The sequence below is a fragment of the Salmo salar genome, chromosome 09, assembly GCF_965601325.2.
Source record: "Salmo salar chromosome 09, fSalSal1, whole genome shotgun sequence".
NCBI classification, from domain to species: domain Eukaryota; kingdom Metazoa; phylum Chordata; class Actinopteri; order Salmoniformes; family Salmonidae; genus Salmo; species Salmo salar.
In genome coordinates this window covers 118,647,507-118,670,684 of record NC_138299.1, presented here as the reverse complement: position 1 = coordinate 118,670,684, position 23,178 = coordinate 118,647,507, and the positions used below count along the sequence as shown (strand labels likewise).

The 23,178-nt window shown below is 42.1% G+C and overlaps 1 protein-coding gene across 1 annotated transcript in view; it reads right to left on the bottom strand.

The window, feature by feature from the left end:
• The window catches only part of LOC106612473 (Cbl proto-oncogene, E3 ubiquitin protein ligase), a 38,239-nt gene extending 33,456 nt beyond the window's left edge, over positions 1 to 4,783 (bottom strand). The window contains exon 1 of the mRNA XM_014213633.3: positions 3,941 to 4,783. Within this exon, the coding sequence (XP_014069108.3) occupies positions 3,941 to 4,084 (144 nt within the window). The 5' untranslated portion in view covers positions 4,085 to 4,783. The remainder of the gene's footprint in view (positions 1 to 3,940) is intronic.
• Positions 4,784 to 23,178: the final 18,395 nt, after the last annotated feature.

Below are 23,178 nucleotides of genomic sequence, written 5' to 3'. Positions count from 1 at the left end.
GAGATGCTAAATGTGTTTACGTTAATTAACGGTCAATTACCGTGAGACCAACCGTTATTTGCTTGACAATCACCGTCTGATGAAATGTTGTGACCTCCACAGCCCTAGCTGAGTCACAACCATAAACACATAATCAATGAACACAATAAACATGCGTGCCACAGCATTCTGTGATGAATGAGTAACTTGACCAAAGTGAAACAGGGAAGAGGGCCTATTTTCCCGAAAATAATCAATCATCTACTTTGTCAGCTTCTTCTTTGTGTCCAGTATAAAAGCCCCATCTAAAACAGAGTTATCTACTGTCGACCTTAGACTTACTGGCTACATTCATGTTCAACTTGCACTCAGATAGGTCACTCTCCTAGTGCATTATAAAGAGATACAGGAGCAAACTGTCATGTAATAAAATGGAGAACGTGATTATCGTCTCAATTCTGTACTTGAACCTATTACATCTATTGAACTCTCATCATAAACACCACCCAAATTCACAATTTGATGCTGAATTGGCCAACCTTCAAATGAACCCACCATGTCTTGAGTGGCCTAGTCACAGAGCAGGGCTGGTTGCATCTGCTTAGTGAGCTCCAGGCTGATCTTATCAGCAGAATAACATGGGGCTCAAAGAAAACACACAGAGAGAAGAGGAGCGAGAGTGAGGAGGAGAGAGAGCAGGAGGGGGTGACTTACAGAGCAAGATAGAGAGAGAAACAGAGCAAAATAGAGACAGAAAGAGAAAGAAACAGACTTGCTTTGGCAAACATGTTTCCCATGCCAATAAACCCCCTCAAATTGAAATTGAGAGAGAGACAAACACACAGAGAGACAGACAGAAACAGAGAGAGACAGACAGAAACAGAGATACACAGAGAGACAGATGCCTGGGCCCTGACAGTAAATCTCAGTACGCCATCAAAAGGAACATAAAATTCAACAAACCAATTAGGATCTGTCAGAAAATTCTTGACTCAGTTATAGAACTATGGTTGTGAGGTCTGGGGTCCTCTCACCAACACCAAATTGAGACTCTGCAAAAAATATCCTCTGTGTACAATGTAAAACTCCAAATAATGCATGCAGAGCAGAATTAGGCCGATACCCGCTAATCAAAATCCAGAAAAGAGACATTAAATTCTAGGCAGGAGAAGAGTCCCCTAGGCAAGTTGGTCCTGGGGCTCTGTTCAAACACAAACAGACCCCAGAGAGTCCCAGGACAGCAACTCAAATAGACCCAACCAAATCATGAGAAAACAAAAATGCGAATTACTTGACACATTGGAAAGAATTAACAAAAAACAGAGCAAACTAGAACGCTATTTGGCCCTAAACAGAGAGTACACAGTGGCAGAATACCTGACCACCGTGACTGACCGAAAACGAAGGAAAGCTTTGACTATGTACAAACTCAGTGAGCATAGCCTTGCTATTGAGAGGCAGCCGTAGGCAGACCTGGCTCTCAAGAGGAGACAGGCTATGTGCACACTGCCCACAAAATGAGGTAAAAACTGAGCTGCACTTCCTAACCTCCTGCCAAATGAATGACCATATTAGACACACATTTCCCCTCAGATTACACAGACCTACAAAGAATTAGAAAACAAAAATCAGATTTTCATAAAACTCCCATATCTAGTGGGTGTAATACCACACGGTGTCCTCACAACAGAACAGACTATGGGAGGCGCACAGTACTACATGCCATCTACATGTGTTCAGTGTAGCCAACTGAGATTTTTTGGGGGGGCTGACTGAGGTCAGTCAGAGGGGGGGTCACAATAAACCCAGATGTGCTCCCAACCCAAGTGCATGAGTCCTGTCAGAGAGCAGATAAGCCTGTAGCCAAGGAAGGGAAGTCCTAGAGTTATCAGTTGGCTAAACGTGCACACACACACACACAGTCGTGGTGGCCTGGACTGAACCAAAAGATTGCCTCTCAGCTGTTCTGCATTCCCCTCCTCCGCTCTCTCGCTAACCTCAGGATCGGAGACTGGGACAGAACCAACCCCCCCTCCATACCACTGTGCTCTAGATCATAGGTGCGTCCCCCCTACGGGCCCCGGTCAAAAGTAGTGCAATATATATGGAATAGGGTGCAATTCGGGACGTAACCCATGACTGCAGGTTCCTGTTACGATAAAACCACTAAAACATTGACTAGGGACCCAATCAACAACACGGGAAAAGCAGTAAGCCTGTAATAACCCTATACGCCAATTCTATTCATACACTTTTACTGCCAAACTTAGGCAGTTCTTAGGCAGATCTATTACAAAACATGCACTGTTGTTTGGGTTGTCCTCATGATATTTGAATGAGCAGATAGGCTAACCTGTGCATGGGGCATAACCGTATGAAGAAAAACGTGTATTAAATGGTTAAACCTGATGAGGAAGGGTCAGTGTAATGATTATTAACCCGTTTTGAAAGAGGGGAAGGACAACCATACTGTACAAATGCTATGAACAATACTTGATAGGATACCAGCTGCAGCAGTAGCAAACAAAGTCTCTACAAGTGTAATTTGTAAAGTTGTATCATGCCTTGAAGCACTCACACGATTTGACAGAAACATCGATACTGGGTAACATTCTGCTAAAATCAGCATGCCATAGATCACATAATCGCAGGTTCTACAGTGGTTTTCCTTTCAACAACCCTCCATCGTGGACAAAGTCTTCTATTTCAAAAGGTCTTGTGGACACACACACACACACACACACACACACACACACACACACACACACACACACACACACACACACACACACACACACAACCTCAACTACGCCTCAGACAGACTAGACTTTGTGTGTGCCATTGATTGGGAAGCCAAGGTCACTTTCTGAAACAGAAAAGGAGAACTGACATTGCAGTGTCACTTCAGTTTTTCCTGTTTGTGTGAAGTGACCTCTTCTCCATACATCATTTTTAACCTTTATTTAACGGAGTCAATGCAGATGTGCTTGTCTGGTGGAAAGCAATGCAAACTGGCCAACATGTGCCATTATGACAATCTTCAGGGGCTTGGGTTCTTACAGATAAGAGAAAAGAGTGACATATGTGTAGACTACTCCTTGAGAAACAAACACAAAAAAGGCTGTCTTTTCCTCTGAATCATTGTGATAATTCTGTGTGAATCACACAGGAAACTTGGGGTCAGCCAGCTACATTTTCAAAAAAATGATGTTGTGAATTGTGCCTCTTGTGAAGTAAAATGTAGCTAATTCTTTATGACGACACGTATTAATTTCCATGCTGCACAATACTCTGGACTTCATGAGTCACTGCTAGAGTAAGTGTTGGATACCAGCAGTTAAATTGTTGTCACATTGTTTGAAAATGATTGTGTTTAACATCTGATCATACAATCACTGATCATTAAAATTACATTTAGCCAGCTAGCTAAATCCCAAATGATGAATAACATTTTACAACCTTATTGCACACCTTTGTCAATGGAATGGATCTTTTGTTGTGAACAGTAAAATATAGCTCGGTGGCTATGGTCAAAGCCCAAGCATAACTTTGCTCACTTAGCTAGCTGCTATTTTCAAGACCCTAATCTGGTATGATGATTGAGTCACCACCACCATGCAGTCGAGACTTTCTTGGTCAATGTTGCTAACTAACGTTAATTGGCTAGCTAGCTACCTAGGTAGCTGGCTAACATAGTTAGCAATCCAGCCACCACCAGCATCAAGCTAACTAGCTACAACCATATAGGTAGTTCTAACTTCAACTACCTACATCTTCTGCAGATGAATACAATACATATCATTAACTAGCTAATTTACCACTTTCTCTTCCAGTCGGTGTAGCTTCCCCTAGCTAACTAGTACTGTAGCTGTCTAGTTAGCGAGCTAGCTAATTAGCTATCTATGCTAGCTTCCTGAGCCACAGATCATCAGCCGGGTAGTTATGACTGCTAGTCACCCACCTTGTCCATTAGTTTCCAGCATTTCTCCACTGTCTTTTTGTCCACGGCCCCTGGCTGGTGATTGGAATGGAGGTGGTGATGGGGCTGAAACGCGTCCTTCATCATTCCGATCAGTCCTCCGCCTTTCTTCAGATTTCCTGCCATATTAGGGTCCACTGAGGTCGGCCAGAGCGACAGTCAAGGCTGGGGGACCGCCCTCCTTCCCCAGTCAGACTAAACAAAAACCGGGCACCCCCCGGGGAAGACAGCGCCCGAATTGGATTCGAGCGAGGGTCCGTCGGGGGGGGGGAGAAGGGAGTTCTATCGAAACAAGGCTCCCATGAAACCCCCCACCAGTGGTTGGCTCGAGCCTCGGCGACAGTGGGGCAAGACGCAGCTGGGTGTTCAACAAGGAAAACAACCAAGGTTGGTAAGCAAGCCAATGAGAAGAACGCAGATCCGTCTAGTCGACTAAAATAAGACAATGCTATCGACTTGTCTATCCGTCTGATATCCGTGTAGATTTAGCTGTATTCTTATTGACAGACCCTGTTTCCTTTTCAGCTGCTCACTCTTTCTGTCTTCGTTCTTCTCAGTGACGGGAAGTTGCAGGCTGGAGACAGTCAAGAGTCGCTAGCTTGATAATACGCTTACTGTAGAGGAAAAACTGACCGTGGCGCCAATAAACTAACTTAAAGGGACATTTAGATAGATAACAAAAATCATTAACACAATAGGAACGGAGACGGGGTGAATGAATACATTTAGAAAACCAACACTGCCAGCAGTTTCCCCCTCTGTGTGCGCAGCCCTTGCTCTTCCTGTTCATCCCCTTCCGTTTGCAGAACCTCTCCCTGCCCTCGTCCCCCGCCTTGCACAAATGTTGCCCCCCAACACCTCCTCCAACTACGCCCTCTTCATGCGCGACCTCGAGATGAAAATACAGGCACGCGCGTCTGTTTTAACAGTGGACTGCATGTTCAAGAGCATCATCAATTATGGTCGGAAATTATTTTCATTTGGCTGTGTAAATTAAGACACATTATTTTAGCACGTTTTTTTGTGGTAAATTCCTAACAACAACTGTGGCGCCATTCACCTGTGCCCGCTCCTGTGGCATGAACATTATACTTAATGTTGCAGCCTACATAGATGGGTACTCCATGATAAGTGTGCAATTGGCACTAACACGCGTAAGGTTCTGTTTGTACCGTTGTCGTTTCCTCAGCTCTCTCAGATGATAATTCAGGTGTTATATACAGGCAGAGGCTTCAGTTCCGCCGAAGGTAACCGCCCATCCCACCCCCCTGGAAGCCTCTTCCCCAGAGCTAATAATAGATATCACCCGTGCATGTGTGTCCTCTACATTATGCACACATTTTTGTGGTAACCGTCCCTTCACATTTCTCACCGTCAATCGGGAATGATAATTCTTCAAGTTTTACCGGTGAAACGTTCATACAGCATTTGCATGCAAAGCATTTGATATGAGATTTTATTCCCATATGGGAATATGCATTTAGATCTTCTTGAGTTATGTACAGTGTTGTTTCAAAGTAGCCTACAGTGTTGTTTAGAATTATGTACAGTGAGCGAATTTTAGAACAGATGGTGTTAACAAACTAGCATAGGGCTATCTGTGTTTTGTTTCAATCAATGCACGTATTTTGCCTATAGAGCCCCACAGTGGAGGTGACATAATACCCATAAATCCTAGGGAAATGGTTCCAATCATTTTTCCCATAGGGGATTTTAGAAACACTTAAAATAAGGGCGGTGTATTGTGTAGGCTTACCCTGGTGTGACATTCTGATAACCATGTAAATGTCTCTCGGCAAGTTGACTTTTATCAATATATTTGTCTCTATTTACCCCTCAGATTCGAAAACGCTAATAATAAAAATGCTAACGCTAATGATAACTGTCTGTTCAAACAGCTGACACACAGCTCAGACACCCATACATACCCCACAAGACATTCAACCAGGGGTCTCTTCACTGTCCCTAAGTCCAGAACAGAGGCTGGGAAATGCACAGTACTCCATAGAGCCATAACCACATGGAACTCTCTTTCACATCAGGTAACTCAAGCTAGGAGTAAAATCTGATTTAAAAAACAGATAAAACAACACCTCACGGCACAACACTGACTGTGAAGACACACACACACATACACTCAGGTCCGGTCTTGCTTTTCTGCCACCCTAGGCGAGAGTAAAAAATGCTGCCCCCAAAACTACAATAGTCCCAGTAAGCAATATGACGTTGAAAAGATGTGTAAAATACGTATTTTCCAGACGTTGAAGTTAGGTTATATTCTGGTTCTGAATGAAAGGTGAAAAGACATATTTTCCGTACATTTAAAATATTTTCCATGACTTGAAAACGACTCTTTTCCGGATGTTGAAAAATACTTTTTTTCCAGACCTTGAAATCAGGTTAATTTTCGGTTCTGAATGAAAGTTGAAAATACTTTTTTCCAAATGTTGAAAATATGTATTTTCCTGATTTTTAAATCAGGCAAATTTTGGGTTCTGAATCAAAGTTGAAAAGATGTAATTAATAGAAGTATATGTTTGGACCAATTCTTGTCCAGACCGCACCAAATCTGAACCAAACATGGATGTCTTTAATTGGTTCAGATTTTGTCCGGACCGAACCAAAAACCAATGTCCGTGGATGTGGAAATCAAGGCCGGTCCGGACTGCACCAAAAAAAAGATGTCCAAAAGGCATTGGCATCGGTTTGTGCTTACTGAGGTGTAGCCTACAGTGTTGCCTAAAATTTTATTTTTATTAAAGCCCATCTATGTGGTAAGCCTACCATTTGTAAATCAACAAAAAAATAAGTCAGATTGTGCTTACTGGGGTGTAGCCTAGCATGTCAGTCCAAGTGAATTTTTGAAATGCCCATCCATGTGGTAGGCCCATTTGTAAAACAGGCCATTGCATTGACTTTATTAGTCCCGATTCCTATGACTAATTAATTTGGCTATTTAAACTCTGGATATACCCAACTTTATCAGGAGTTACCATGAGCCTGTTTGCAATGTGTTTACACAGCAGGAAATGCAGGAGTATTTTCTTTTTAACTATGATCAGCTTGTCAAAAATTGATGGATACAAACTTGAAACCACAATGGGGTGAAATTCCTGGACAACAGTTGTGAGTAGCCTGCTTGTCCAACATGACAGGCAATTTGTTAGTTGATTGGGCGCCAAACCTGCATGATGTCTGTCTGTCTCATGACATTGTCATACATTTTATCTCCAGCCTGTAGACTACAGAAAAGGCCACATACTCTTTCTACTATATCCCATATCTGCTACATGATTTTTGTTAAACACTTTTTTGGACAGAATGTTGGTGGAGTCCGCAGCGATGTGTCTCTCCAACAGCACCCTGGAGAGGAGCGCTGGGAATGGACAAGCCAAATATTTTGCGCCCCTGCCTTTGACAAAGTGGGCACTGTTTATCACGGGGCAGCATCAGCTCTCACTTAAAAAGCCCATATCAAATACAGTTCTATTTGTCACGTGCCATTTGATTAATTGTTCAGCAGTCTTATGGCTAGGGGGTAGAAACTGTTAAGGAGAATTTTGGACCTAGACTTAGCACTCCGGTACAGCTTGCCGTGCGGGAGCATTGAGAACAGTCTATGACTTGGGTGACTTGAGTCTTTGACAATTCTTTGGGCATTCCTCTGGCATCGCCTAGTATATAGGTCCTGGATGGCAGGAAGCTTGGCCACAGTGATGTACTGGGCTGTATGCACTACCCTTTGTAGCGCCTTACGTGAGTGGGTCTAGGGTTTCCGGGATGATGGTGTTGATGTGAGCCATGACCAGCCTTTCAAAGCACTTCATGGCTACCGACGTGAGTGCTACGGGGCGGTAGTCATTTATGCAGGTTACCTTCACTCTCTTGGGGACATGGTCTATGGTGGTTTGCTTGAAGCATGCACTGTAGGTATTATAGACTCGGTCAGGGAGAGGTTGAAAATGTCAGTGAAGAGAGCGTGATCACACTGTCATCTGGAACAGCTGGTGCTCTCATGCATGCTTCAGTGTTGCTTGCCTCGAAGCGGGCATAAAAGGAATTTAGGCCGTCTAGTACAGTGCCTTGCAAAAGAAAATAAGCAAACATGTTTCGTGTTCACCATCAAGGAAAACACTATGTCTGGTGAAACCCAACACCTCTCATCACCCCGAGAACACCATCCCCACAGTGAAGCATGGGGATGGCAGCACCATGCTGTGGGGATGTTTTTAATCGGCAGGGACTGGGAAACTGGTCAGGAATGATGGATGGCGCTAAAGACAGGGAAATTCTTGAGGGAAACCTGTTTCAGTCTTCCAGATATTTGAGACTGGGACGGAGGTTCACTTTCCAGCACGACAATGCCCCGAAGCATACTGCTAAAGCAACACTCGAGTGGTTTAAGGGGAAACATTCAAATGTCTTGGAATGGCCTAGACAAAGCCCAGACCTCAATCCAATTGAGAATCTGTTGTATGACTTAAATATTGCTGTACACCAGCGGAACCTATCCAACTTGAAGGAGCTGGGGCAGTTTTGCCTTGAAGAATGGGCAAAAATCCCAGTGGCTAGATGTGCCAAGCTTATAGAGACATACCCCAAGAGACTTGCAGCTGTAATTGCTGCAAAATGTGGCTCTACAAAGTATTGACTTTTTTTTTTGGGGGGGGGGGTGAATAGTTATGCACATAGTCAGTTTTTTGTCTTATTTGTTGTTTGTTTCACAAAAAAATATTTTGCATCTTCAAAGTGGTAGGCATGTTGTGTAAATCAAATGATTCAACACCCCCAAAAAGCCATTTTTTTCCAGGTTGTAAGGCAACAAAATAGGAAAAATGCCAAGGGGGTGAATACTTTCGCAAGCCACTGTAGGCTCACATCACTGGGTAGCTTGTGGCTACCCAGCCACCCAATCCTGCCTAATGAGCGAGCTGGCTGTGCACACACTCACACACTCTGCACAGACCAAAACATTATCAAATCAAATTTTATTGGTCACATAGACATACACATATTTAGCCTCAATTTTGTCCCGCACATTGAATATAGTTGCGGAGAGTCCCTGTAATCCTAGATTCAGAACATTCAGGCGAGAAAAAACATCACCCAGATAGGCCAGTCGTGTGAGAAACTCATCATCATGCAAGCGGTCAGACAAGTGAAAATTATGGTGAACATAGAAAACTTTAAGCTAGTCTCTCAATTGAAAAAAATGTGTCAATACTTTGCTCCTTGATAACCAGCACACTTCTGTATGTTGTACAAGCGTTACATGGTCGCTGCCCATATCGTTGCATAGTGCAGAAAATACACGAGAGTTCAGGGGCCTTGCTAAAACAAAGTTAACCATTTTTACTGTAGTGTCCGAAACATCTTTCAAGTTGTCAGGCATTCCCTTGGCAGCAAGAGCCTTGCTGAATAACATTTTTATTTGGCGTACCCCCGACAGCATTGCGAGTACCCATTGGGGGTACCCGTACTCCAGTTTGGGAATACTTGATGTAGACTATTGTTTTGTTGTGAAGAGTACTGGCTGCCTTGGCAGCTGCTAATGGGGATCCTTTATTTTTTTTATTGGCCCATCCACCTTGTTTTACATTTTAGTTTAGCACATTTTTTGTTACATATACATTTTATACACATTTTTCATACATGGTACTTTTTACACATAATTTACACATAACAAAGATATCACAATTTTATGTACATGTTGGATAGATAGTACTCAGACATCTCTGGTATAGATTATCCAGTATATAGTGTTGTCAGTAATAACTATTACCGATCAATATCTTTTTAATCCCACCCCTCAGCTACTCTCAACCCATACCACCTATCTGATTGCTGTGAAGTCATATGAATTTTGAACCTTTTTAATCGCGTAGTATCCACAGATATTAAGTTAAAGATGCATATTTTTCCTAAGAGTATTATTATATTGTTGATTGATTGACTATGGCTTTCCAAATTGCCCAACATTACTATTTGTAAGGTTTATTTAAATAATTGTTGTGATTTTTCAGACATTCCTGAATCTGTCACAAGAAACAATCTGAGGGCAATACCAAAATAAATGATTTTATGATTCTGTCTCTTCGCAGCAAACTCTGCAGAGCTGAGCTTGTTGTAGTCCTGATATACAGTATATACTGTATATAACATTCTGTTGGTGGCAAGAATTTTGTATAATAATTTTAATTGAAAAAAAACTGTTGAATCAAGCGTTGTTTCATGTATAAGTTCATACACCATGTACCATGATGGAATCAGTACATCGAAAATCTCTTCCCAGCTATTTTGCAACCTGTATGCCTCAGCTGTCAACATTTTTGTCCGCTAATAGGATTCCCAATAAATACTAATACTAAAGACTTGCTTCACTATATTGAGAGCTTTGCCGTTTTTGGAGCCTTTGTTCATGTATATCCGTGGCCCCATACTGCAGAACGAGCAATGAGGAAGTATATTGCTGATGGGCTAAGTTTCTCAAAACCAATTGAAATCGCAAAAAAAGTGTCTGGGCAATTCTATAACATTTACATCACAAATAGAGATTTGATTAAAAAAGTAAACTTTTCATTTAGCATGTTAAATAGATTCATCATCTTGCAAGTTAACGAGTAAACAATACTCAATAGGATTTTTTTTCTCCACTGCTAACAGGATGATAAATATACTTCCATGTTCTCTGAAGGGAGGCCCACTGTCCCAGACTTTGAAAACGCCTTCTATATGCAAAACATATGTATATACAGTACCAGACAAAAGTTTGGACACACCGACTCATTCAAGGGTTTTTCTTTATTTTTACTATTTTCTACATTGTATAATAATAGTGAAGACCTCAAAACTATGAAATAACACATATGGAATCATGTAGTAACCAAAAAACTGTTAAACAAAACAAAATATATTTTAGATTCTTCAAAGTAGCCACCCTTTGTCTTGATGACTCCCGGGTTGCGCAGCGGTCTAAGGCACTGCTAGAGGCGTCACTACAGACCCTGGGTTGATTCCAGGCCGTATCATAACCGTCCGTGATGGGGAGTCCTATAGGGTGGCGCACAATTTGCCCAGTGTCATCCGGGTTAGGGTTTGGCCGGGGTAGGCCATCTTTGTAAATAAGAATTTGTTCTTAACTGGCTTGCCTTGTTAAATAAAATAAAAAATGACAGCTTTGCACACTCTTGGTATTCTCTCAACCAGCTTCACCTGGAATGCTTTTCCAACAGTCTTGAAGGAGTTCCCACATATGCTGAGCACTTTTCCTGCTTTTCCTTCACTCTGTGGTCCAACTCATCCCAAACCATCTCAATTGGGTTGAGGTTGGGTGATTGTGGAGGCCAGGTCATCTGATGTAGCACTCCATCACTCTCCTTCTTGGTCAAATAGCCCTTACACAACCTGGAGGTGTGTTTTGGGTCATTGTCCTTTTGAAAAACAAATGATAGTCCCACTAAGCACAAACCAGTTGGGATGGCGTATTGCTGCAGAATGCTGTGGTAGCCATGCTGGTTAAGTGTGCCTTGAATTCTAAATAAATCACTGACAGTGCCACCAGCAAAGCACCCCCACACCATCACACCTCCTCCTCCATGCTTCACGGTGGGAACCACACATGTGGAGATCATCTGTTCACCTACTCTGCATCTCACAAAGACACGGCGGTTGGAACCAAAAATCGCAAATTTGGACTCATCAGACCAAATGACACATTTCCACCAGTCTAATGTCTGTTGCTCGTGTTTCTTGGCCCAATCAAGTCTCTTCTTATTATTGGAGTCCTTTACTAGTAGTTTCTTTGCAGCAATTCGACCATGAAGGCCTGATTCATGCAGTCTCCTCTGAACAGTTGATGTTGAGATGTGTCTGTTACTTGAACTCTGTGAAGCATTTATTTGGGCTGCAATCTGAGGTGCAGTTATTCTAATGAATTTATCATCTGCAGCAGAGGTAACTCAGGGTCTTCCTTTCCTGTGGCGGTCCTCATGAGAGCCACTTTCATTATAGTGCTTGATGGTTTTTGCAACTGCACTTGAAGAAATGTCAAAGTTCTTGACATTTTCCGGATTGGCTGACCTTCATGTGTTTAAGTAATGATGGACTGTCGTTTCTCTTTTCTTATTTGAGCTGTTCTTGCCATAATATGGGCTTGGTCTTTCACCAAATAGGGCTATCTTCTGTATACCAACCCTAGCTTGTCACAACACAACTGATTGGCTCAAACACATTAAGAAGGAAAGAAATTCCACTAAGAAGGCCATCTGTTAATTGAAATGCATTCCAAGTGATTGCCTCAACATGCTGGTTGAGAGAATGCCAAGAGTGTGCAAAGCTGTCATCAAGGTAAAAGTTGGCTACTTTGTTTAACACTTTTTTGGTTACTACATGATTCCATATGTGTTATTTCATGGTTTTGATGTCTTCTTTATAATTCTACAATGTAAAAAATAGCAAAAATAAAGATAATCCTTGAATGAGTAGGTTTGTCCAAACCTTTGACTGTACTGTATACATTTTTAAATGTGCCCAAGGCACCATGATTGAGATAGTTTGTGACATTGATTCAATGACACAAACTAACTAATTTGCGTTGTTGAGTGTGTGCCATACCTCTTCTCTGGAAAAGGTTCACCAAGCTTCACCCAGTTATTCAACCAAAGGTATGTCTCTGCCCATGGAGTGAACTTAACATAATGTACTATAAATGATATATGCAAATTAATGGTGGGGCAGTTTTGTTAATGTTCTCGGAAGGGAGGCCCACTGTCTCAGACTTTGAAGACATAGAAGTAGAACCACAAAAAGTATCATTGCATTTGCCTTCCTATGTCAAACAAACAATAAGTCAAACCTCACTGTTTCAGCATGGACCTTTGGTTAAGGGACTTCATGGACTTATTTGCTATGGAGCGAGCGGCATCGGCCATCCAGGACTATATCAATGGGCTGGAGGGTCTCTGGGATATATACTGTACCCCCCCCCCCCCCCCTCCCCCCCTCCGACGGACAAATCTGGGTTTGGCGGATGCCAGGAGATCGCTACCTGCCCCAATGCATAGTGCCAAATATAAAGTTTGGTGGAGGAGAAATAATGGTCTGGTGCTGTTTTTCATGGTTTCGGGCTAGGCCCCTTAGTTCCAGTGAAGGGGAATCTTAACGCTACAGCATACAATGACTTACTAGAAGATACTGTGCTTCCAACTTTGTGGCAACATTTTGGGGACGGCGCTTTCCTGTTTCAGCTTGACAATGCCCCTGTGCACAAAGCGAGGTCCATACAGAAATTGTTTGTCGAGATCGGTGTGGAAGAACTTGACTGGCCTGCACAGAGCCCTGACCTCACCCCCATCTAACACCTTTGGGATGAATTGGAATGCCGACTGCGAGCCTAATCATGTTAGTCATGGAAAACATTTGCTATTGAGTATTGTTTACTCAGGTACCTGCAGGATGGTTTATGCCTTGTCTCACAGTGTTGTCATGTGATGATGCCTCTCATTATAAAGAACTAAGTGAGCAGCCCTTTTGAACATCCAGTTCATTCCTGGATGAAGCTCCAGCAACTTCATTAATTTCTGTATACAGTTGAAGTCTTGTTTACAAACTAGAGTTTTGGCATGTCGGTTAATACATCTATTTTGTGCATGACACTAGTAATTTTTCCAACTCCTGTTTACAGACAGATTATTTCACTTATAATTCACTGTATCACAATTCAAGTGGGTCAGAAGTTTACATACACTAAGTTGACTGTGCCTTTAAACAGCTTGGAAAATGTCATGCTTTAGAAGCTTCTGTTAGGCTAATTGACATAATTTGAGTCAATTGGAGGTGTACCTGTAGATGTATTTCAAGGCCTACCTTCAAACTCAATGCCTCTTTGCTTGACATCATGGGACAATCAAAAGAAATCAGCCAAGACCTCAGAAAAAAAAATTGGAGACCTCCACAAGTCTGGTTCATCCTTGGGAGCAATTTCCAAATGCCTGAAGGTACCATGTTCATCTGTACAAACAATAGTACGCAAGTATAAACACCATGGGACCACGCAGCCGTCATACCGCTCAGGAAGGAGACGCGTTCTGTCTCCTAGAGATGAACGTACTTTGGTGCGAAAAGTGCAAATCAATCCCAGAACAACAGCAAAGGACCTTGTGAAGATGCTAGAGGAAACAGGTACAAAAGTATCTATATCCACAGTAAAACTAGTCCTATATCGACATAACCGGAAAGGCCACTCAGCAAGGAAGAAGCCACTGCTCCAAAACCGCCATAAAAAAGCCAGACTATGGTTTGCAACTGCACATGGGGACAAAGATTGTACTTTTTGTAGAAATGTCCTTTGGTCTGATGAAACAAAAATAGAACTGTTTGGCCATAATGACCATCGTTATGTTTGGAGGAAAAAGGGAGACGCTTGAAAGCCGAAGAACACCATCCCAACCGTGAAGCACGGGGGTGGCAGCATCATGTAGTGGGGGTGCTTTGCTGCAGAAGGGACTGGTGCACTTCACAAAATAGATGGCATCATGAGGAAGGACAATTATGTGGATATATTGAACATCTCAAGACATCAGTCAGGAAGTTAAAGCTTGGTCGCAAATGGGTCTTCCAAATGGACAATGACCCCAAACATACTTACAAAGTTGTGGCAAAATGGCTTAAGGACAACAAAGTCAAGGTATTGGAGTGGCCATCACAAAGCCCTGACCTCAATCCTATAGACAATTTGTGGGCAGAACTGAGAAAGCGTGTGCGAGCAAGGAGGCCTACAAACCTGACTCAGTTACACCAGCTCTGTCAAGAGGAGTGGGCCAAAATTCACCCAACTTATCGTGGGAATCTTGTGGAAGGCTACCAGAAATGTTTGACCCAAGTAAACAATTTAAAGTCAATGCTACCAAATACTAATTGAGTGTATGTAAACTTCTGACCCACTGGGAATGTGAGGAAAGAAATAAAAGCTGAAATAAATCATTCTCTCTACTATTATTCTGACATTTTACATTCTTAAAATAAAGTGGTGATCCTAACTGACCTAAGACAGGGAAGTTTTACTAGGAATAAATGTCAGGAACTGTGAAAAACTGAGTTGAAATGTATTTGGCTAAGGTGTGTGTATGTAAACTTCCGACTTCAACTGTATCTGACTGGGAGACATAAGTATTTGTATTTATTATGGCTCCCCATTAGCTGCTGCCAAGGCAGCAGCTAGACTTCCTGGGGTCCAGCAAAATTAAGGCAGTGTATAGAATTTTTTAAAACATTACAATACATTCACATATTTCACAACACATTGTGTGCCCTCAGGCCCCTACTCCACCACTACCACATATCTACATTACAAAATCCATGTGATGTATGTGTGTGTATAGTGCGTTTGTTATCGTGGTGTGTGTGTGTGTGTGTGTGTGTGTGTGTGTGTGTGTGTGTGTGTGTGTGTGTGTGTGTGTGTGTGTGTGTGTGTGTGTGTGTGTGTGTGTGCATGTGTCTGTGCCTATGTTTGTGTTGCTTCACAGTCCCCGCTGATCCATAAGGTGTTTTTTTAATCTGTTTTTAAATCTTATTTTACTGCTTTCATCAGTTACTTGATGTGGAATAGAGTTCCATGTAGTCATGGCTCTATGTAGTACTGTGCGCCTCCCATAGTGTGTTTTGGACTTGTGGTGTGTCTTGTGGGGTATGCATGGGTGTCCGAGCTGTGTGCCAATAGTTTAGACAGACAAATTGGCTCATTCATCCCCCTCCTATCCCCTGAAACTATTCCCAAGGTCGTTGCTGTAAATGAGAATGTGTTCTCAGTCAACTTACCTGGTAAAATAACAGTAAAATAAAATAAATAAAAAAGTCAACATGTCAATACCTCGCATAAATACAAGTCAGGATGAAGTCAATCTCTCCTCCACTTTGAGTGAGGAGAGATTGACATGCATATTATTAATATTAGCTCTCTGTGTACATCCAAGAGCCAGCCGTGCTGCCCTGTTCTGAGCCAATTGTAATTTTCCTAAGTCCTTTTTAGTGGCACTTGACCACACGACTGAACAGTAGTCAAGGTGCGACAAAACTAGGGGCTGTACGACCTGCCTCACTGATAGTGTTGTTAAGAAGGCAGCACAGCGCTTTATTATGGACATACTTCTCCCCATCTTAGCTACTATTCTATCAGTATGTTTTGACCATGACAGTTTAAAATCCAGGGTTACTCCAAGATGTTTAGTCATCTCAACTTGCTCTATTTCCACATTATTTTTTACAAGATTTAGTTGAGGTTTAGGGTTTAGTGAATGTTTTGTCCCAAATACAATGCTTTTAGTTTTAGAAATATTTAGGGCAAACCTATTCCTTGCCACTCACTCTGAAACTAACTGCAACTCTTGGTTAAGTGTTGCAGTCATTTCAGTCGCTATAGTAGCTGACGTGTATAATGTTGAGCCATCAGCATACATAGACACTCTGGCTTTACTCAAAGTCAGTGGCATGTCGTTAATAAAAATTGAAAAAGCAAGGGGCATTTTCATTTTAACTTTATTTAACTAGGAAAGTCACTTAAAAACAAATTCTTATTTACAATGACGGCCTCCTGCGGGGACAGGAGCTGTGATTAATCACGACAAGAGAGACAACAAAACACTACATAAAGAGAGACCTAAGAATACAACATAGCAAGGCAGCGACACATGACAACACAATATGGTAGCAACACTACATGACAACAACATGGTAGTAACACAACATGGGAGCAGCACAAAACATGGTTTATTGGGCACAGACAACAGCACAAAGGGAAAACAATACATCATGCAAAGCAGCCACAACTGTTAGTAAGAGTGTCCATGATTGAGTCTTTGAATGAAGAGATTGAGATAAAACTGTCCAGTTGCAGCTCATTCTAGTCACTAGCTACATCGAACTGAAAAGAGGAGCGACCCAAGGATGTGTGTGCTTTGGGGACCTTTAACAGAATGTGACTGGCAGAACGGGTGTTGTATGTGGAGGATGAGGGCTGTTTGTAAACAGGAAGCAGGAGTACGGAGTCATGATCGGATGTTCCAAATAGCGGACGAGGGAGGGCCTTGTATTCTTGCTTGTAGGTAGAATAGCAGTGGTCTAGGACTTTAATGTCCCTAGTGCCGTTGGAGATGTGTTGATGGAAGTTGGGCATCACGTGTCTTAGTGACGCAGAATTAAAATCGGTGGCAACCAGAAAAGCAGCCTCTGGATATCGGTTCTCTTGCTTGTTTATAGCCTTGTACAGTTCGCTTGTTATTTTTTTGGTCCTGAGGTAGAATGTATACAGCAGTCATGATAACAGACGCAAACTCCCTCGGGAGGTAGAAGGGTCAGCGTTTGACCATCAGGTACTCCAAGAGAGGTTAACACTTCCACTGCACTGGAGTTAGCACACCAGTTGGTTTTGATGAAGAGGCAAACCTCCCCCCTCGATTTCCCAGACTCCACTGTCCTGTCCGCCCGGTGAATGGAGAATCCATCAAGTTGGAGAGCCATGTTTCAGAAAAGCAAAGAATATTGCAGTTTCGAGAGTCCCGTTGGTGGTAAATCCACGATCGGAAGTCATCCAGATTATTATCAAGTGACTGGCCAGTAGAATGGCGGGAAGAGGTGGCCGGTTTACCATTTGCCTTCATCTCACTAGGATCCACCCTCTTGCCTCTGTAACGCTGGGTAGCCCAAAAATTGGGTCGGAATTACAAATGAAATGTATGTATTCACTACTGTAAGTCGCTCTAGATAAGAGCGTCTGCTAAATGACTAAACTGTAAACTGTCTCCAGACTGTCACGTCTTTCACATATGCTCAGTGTGAACCTGCTTTCATCTGTGAAGAGCACAGGGCGCCAGTGGCGAATTTGCCAATCTTGGTGTTCTCTGGCTAGGGATGTCGGGCCCTCATACCACCCTCATGGAGTCTGTTTCTGACCGTTTGAGCAGACACATGAACATTTGTGGCCTGCTGGAGGTCATTTTGCAGGGCTCTGGCAGTGCTCCTCCTGCTCCTCCTTGCACAAAGGCGGAGGTAGCGGTCCTGCTGCTGGGTTGTTGCCCTCCTACGGCCTCCTCCACGTCTCCTGATGTACTGGCCTGTCTCCTGGTAGCGCCTCCATGCTCTGGACACTACGCTGACAGACACAGCAAACCTTCTTGCCACAGCTCGCATTGATGTGCCATCCTGGATGAGCTGCACTACCTGAGCCACTTGTGTGGGTTGTAGACTCCATCTCATGCTACCACTAGAGTGAAAGCACCACCAGCATTCAAAAGTGACCAAAACATCAGCCAGGAAGCATAGGAACTGAGAAGTGGTCTGTGGTCACCACCTGCAGAACCACTCCTTTATTGGGGGTGTGTTGCTAATTGCCTATAATTTCCACCTGTTGTCTATTCCATTTGCACAACAGCATGTGAAATGTATTGTCAATCAGTGTTGCTTCCTAAGTGGACAGTTTAATTTCACAGAAGTGTGATTGACTTGGAGTTACATTGTGTTGTTTAAGTGTTCCCTTTATTTTTTTGAGCAGTATATATCATTGTAATGTACTTTTTTCCCATATTTTTCTTTTTTCTTTTTCTTCTTGGCTTTCTAAATACAGTGGGGCAAAAAAGTATTTAGTCAGCCACCAATTGTGCAAGTTCTCCCACTTAAAAAAATTAGAGGCCTGTAATTTTCATCATACGTACACTTCAACTATGACAGACAAAATGAGAAAAAAAAATCCAGAAAATCTTATTGTAGGATTTTTAATGAATTTATTTGCAAATTATGGTGGAAAATAAGTATTTTGTCACCTACAAACAAGCAACAAGACAGCCCCCACAATAATTTTATCATAAATTTCTCTCAGCCAATCATCAGTCATTTGTGTAAGTGCTGTGCTTGTTGAGTGTCCTTCCCTATAAGCGTGCTGAAAGTCTGTTGTCAATGTGTTTACTGTGAAATAGCATTGTATCTGGTCAAACACCATTTTTTTCCAGAAGTTTACTAAGGGTTGGTAACAGCGTGATTGGTCGGCTATTTGAGCGAGTAAAGGGGTCTTTACTATTCTTGGGTAGTGGAATGACTTTAGCTTCCCTCCAGGCCTGAGGGCACACAATTTCTAGTACGCTTAAATTGAAGATGTGGCAGTATCGTCTACTATTATCCTCAGTAATTTTCCATCCCGATTGTCAGACCCCGGTGGCTTGTCATTGTTGATAGTCAACAATATTTTTTTCACCTTTTCCACACTGACTTAAGGGAATTCAAAAGTACAATTCTTGTCTTTCATTATTTGCTCCGATATACTTGGATGTGTAGTGTCAGCGTTTGTTGCTGGCATGTCATCCCTAAGTTTGCTTATCTTGCCAATGAAAAAGTAATTAAATTAGTTGGCAATATCAGTGGGCTTTGTGATGAATGAGCCATCTGATTCAATGAATGATGAGTTGGCTTTTCCCCCAACATTTCATTTAAGGTGCTCCAAAGCTTTTTACTATCATTCTTTATAGAATTGATCTTTCTTTCATAGTATAGTTTATTTTTATTTAGTTTAGTTTCATGATTTTTAAAAACATTTTTAAATCTTAGAATTGGGTATTTAAAAAAAATAATTGTGATTTAATCTGACCTTCTCAAGATTAAAGGTTGTAGATGCGTTTTTCAAAACTCAAAGGTAGTGACAAGGATTATTTTGATGCTAAAAATCAGTATAATCTTGATCCCACTGGAAGGGTGGTTCAGATGGATTTAGAAAGGTGAAAGGAACTACAACCAAGAAATGTCAATGAACCTAAGGTGGGGAGGTTTAACATTTGTTCTTACATCTGAAAACCAAAGGTTCATTATGTTAAATTGACTGCAGTATAGATAGGTATGTGGTCAGTTGTTATACTGAGAATTGTTAAGTAATATGCAGGCTCTATTATTTTTAATCGTTCATTTAATTAATGTATACTGAACAAAAAATATATACGTAACATGCAACAATTTCAAATATTTTAGTTGATCAGGCTGTTGACTGTGGCCTGTGCAATGTCGTCCCACTTCTCTTCAATGGCTGTGCGAAATTGCTGGATTTTGGTAAGAACTGGAACGCGCTGTCGTACACATCAATCCAGAGCATCCCAAACAGGCTCAACGGGTGACATGTCTGGTGAGTATGCAGGCCATGGAAGAACTGGGACATTTTCAGCTTCCAGGAATTGTGTACAGATCCTTGTGACATGGGGCCGTGCATTATCATGCTGAAACATGAGGTGACGGCGGTGGATGAACGGTACAACAATGGACCTCAGGACTTCGTCACGGTGTCTCTGTGCATTCAAATTGTCATTGATAAAATTGTTTGTTGTCCGTAGCTTATGCCTGACCATACCATAACCCCACCGCCACCATGTGGCACTCTTTTCACAACGTTGACATCAGCAAACCGCTCACCCTCACGACGCCATACACGTGGTCTGCGGTTGTGAGGCCAGTTGAAAGTCATGTTCTATGAGGAAATAGCAAGCATTTTGGAAACGGTCTGTTTGAGAGAAGTTGTTTTTTAAATGTTTCTTTCTGTAATTTATGCTTTGGCGACTAATATGAGTATAGAACAAGTTAACAACGTTATTTAGGTATGAGTTAAAGGCCCAGTGCAGTCAAAAACTTGACATTAGGAACACCTGCTCTTTCCATGACATAGACTGACCAGGTCAATCCAGGTGAAAGCTATGATCCCTTATTGATGTTACTTGTTAAATCCACTTCAATCAGTGTAGATTAAGAGGAGGAGACAGGTTAATGATTGATTTTTAAGCCATAAGACATGGATTGTGTATGTGTGCCATTCAGAGGGTGAATGGGCAATACAAAATATTTAAGTGCCGTTGAACAGGGTATGGTAGTAGGTGCCAGGCACACCGGTTTGAGTGTGCAACGCTCAATAGTTTCCTGTGTGTATCAAGAATGGTCCACCACCCTAAGCACATCCAGCCAACTTGACACAACTGTGGGAATAATTGGAGTCAACATGGGCCAGCATGCCTGTGGAGTCCATGCTTCGACGAATTTAAACTGTTCTGAAGGCAAAGGGGGGCGCTACTCAATATTAGGAAAGTGTTTCTAATGTTTTGGACAATCAGTGTATATTTCCATGCTATGAGTTTGGAATAATACTGAGAAATTGTAAAATTGATAATGGCCTTTTAGTGTAAGAGCTGTTTGACAAGACCGCCTGAAACGTCAGCCTGTTTTTGTGGGATGGAGTTTTGGCCTGTCTGGCGACATCACCTGGTGATAAATTAGTTAATAGACCAATAAGAAACAGAGTTTGACCAATAAGAAACAGAGTTCCAAACCTCTCTGCCAATAAAATCTAGTTTCCAGTTTTCCTCTCCCCACTCAGACCACTCCCAGACATCCAATGGTTGTGTGCGTCATCATCGACTGAGTCATCGACTGACGGATTGCGATGCGTGCTTTCAAGACATCTGGGAACTCTGAAAAAACAAGGTCAAACCATAACGTCAGTGATCTTCATGTCGGAAAGTCGGAGCTCTAGAAAGACACCAGAGTTTCCGGCTTGGAATTCTGAGTTGAATGACCTTTCAAATTTTGTAATTTTTTTTTCGAGTTCCCAGTTGTCTTGAACGCACTGAAGTCGAAAGTCAGAGATTTCCGAAATCCGAATTCCCAGTTGTATTGAACACGGCATATAACACATGGGTTACGTTCCCCTGCTCAGATGTTGATAACATCAACCAATGGTTACGTGCCACGTCATTGACTGTGTCATTGACTAACAGATTGTTTTAACAAATGATGTGGTTAACTAATATGTAAAATACCTATCCAAGCATTGTAAGATCTGGCAACACCTAAGCAGTGAAACGCAACCTTTGTTAAATTACTGCTGGTTACTGCTGGTCTGTCATGTTTTTTTTTTAATAAAAAAAATAAACAATTTATGATGATATCACCATCTTTGTCTCACCAGATTTGTTTTATTTGTATATCTGGCAGAGTAACTCATGCCTATATTTTGGCTCATTACATCTTTAGTTGTGTTCCCCTTAGGGAAGAGCAGGAATCCACGGAAGTTGCTGTGAAAGTCATTATCAATGAGCCTGTTAGTGTTAACCTTTTGGGAGCGTCATGTAGACTGAGTCCCCCTGCTCCATCTTTAGAATTGCTCCACTGCATACATATTACTGCCCTCCATGACTATTGCTCAGTTGCAAAAACATTCTGGGCCAGCGATTATGTATCAACCATGCACTCCCGTACAGAGATTTGCGGTTGTCCAAGCCAGTGAATCTGAAGTAGTAGACTCCTCTTACTGCTGCTGTGAAGGTACCTGCATCAGAGGAATAGCATGGAGGAATCAACAATGTCACTGGCGTTCCCTCATAGACTGCCTGTTAGTGACATTGGACTCAGTGCTTGTAGCTGGTCTCTTTGGAAATGATATGTACATACATGTAGAAAGGTGTGTAAAAAGTACCTGTAACTGGGCTGGTCACGTTGTTGATGTTTGTGATGACTTTGGTGAAGATCAGAGTGGTATCATCAGTGAAGGGTCCTACCTCCTCAAATGAATTCCTCTGATTGGCAGAGAATGCCACCTTTGATCTGTCTGTGAACACAACAGTATTTCAAATACACTGCACTTCAGTACAGTACCATCAAGCATACAATACACTGATGTGGTCTATGTCTGTCACTGTGGACCTGAGATTCCAACCAGCCCAAGGCATTGATATTCTACTCTTTGAAAGGTTAATTCATAAAATGTCCCGACTTCTATAAGAAGAATGGAAACGACACGTGTAACATACAGTATCACTTGACCCTCAGATGATAATAGATGAGGAGATAATAGAAATAGGTAGTTGTCACCAACAACTTCTGGAAATGATAGATGCACAGTTTGTGAACATTTTTCTGTTGGTGGTAGAATTAGTGTCACAGTTTAAAAGCCTCTTACCTGCAGTCTCTCTCTTCAGCTCCTCCACTTCTTTCTCGCTGACTGTCACTTGGCAGCAATTACAGAGAGAACATTTTTGGAGCTCTTGATCAGATACAGGCGACCAAATCATAAATGTAATTTTTTAGGGATAAATGAAATTAATATCCACACATTTAGCTGCATTCTCTTTCTTCAGCTCCTCCACCTCGTTCTCCCTGGCTGTGACTACCCACTGGGCAAAAACTGGTTAAAACAACATTGTTTCCAC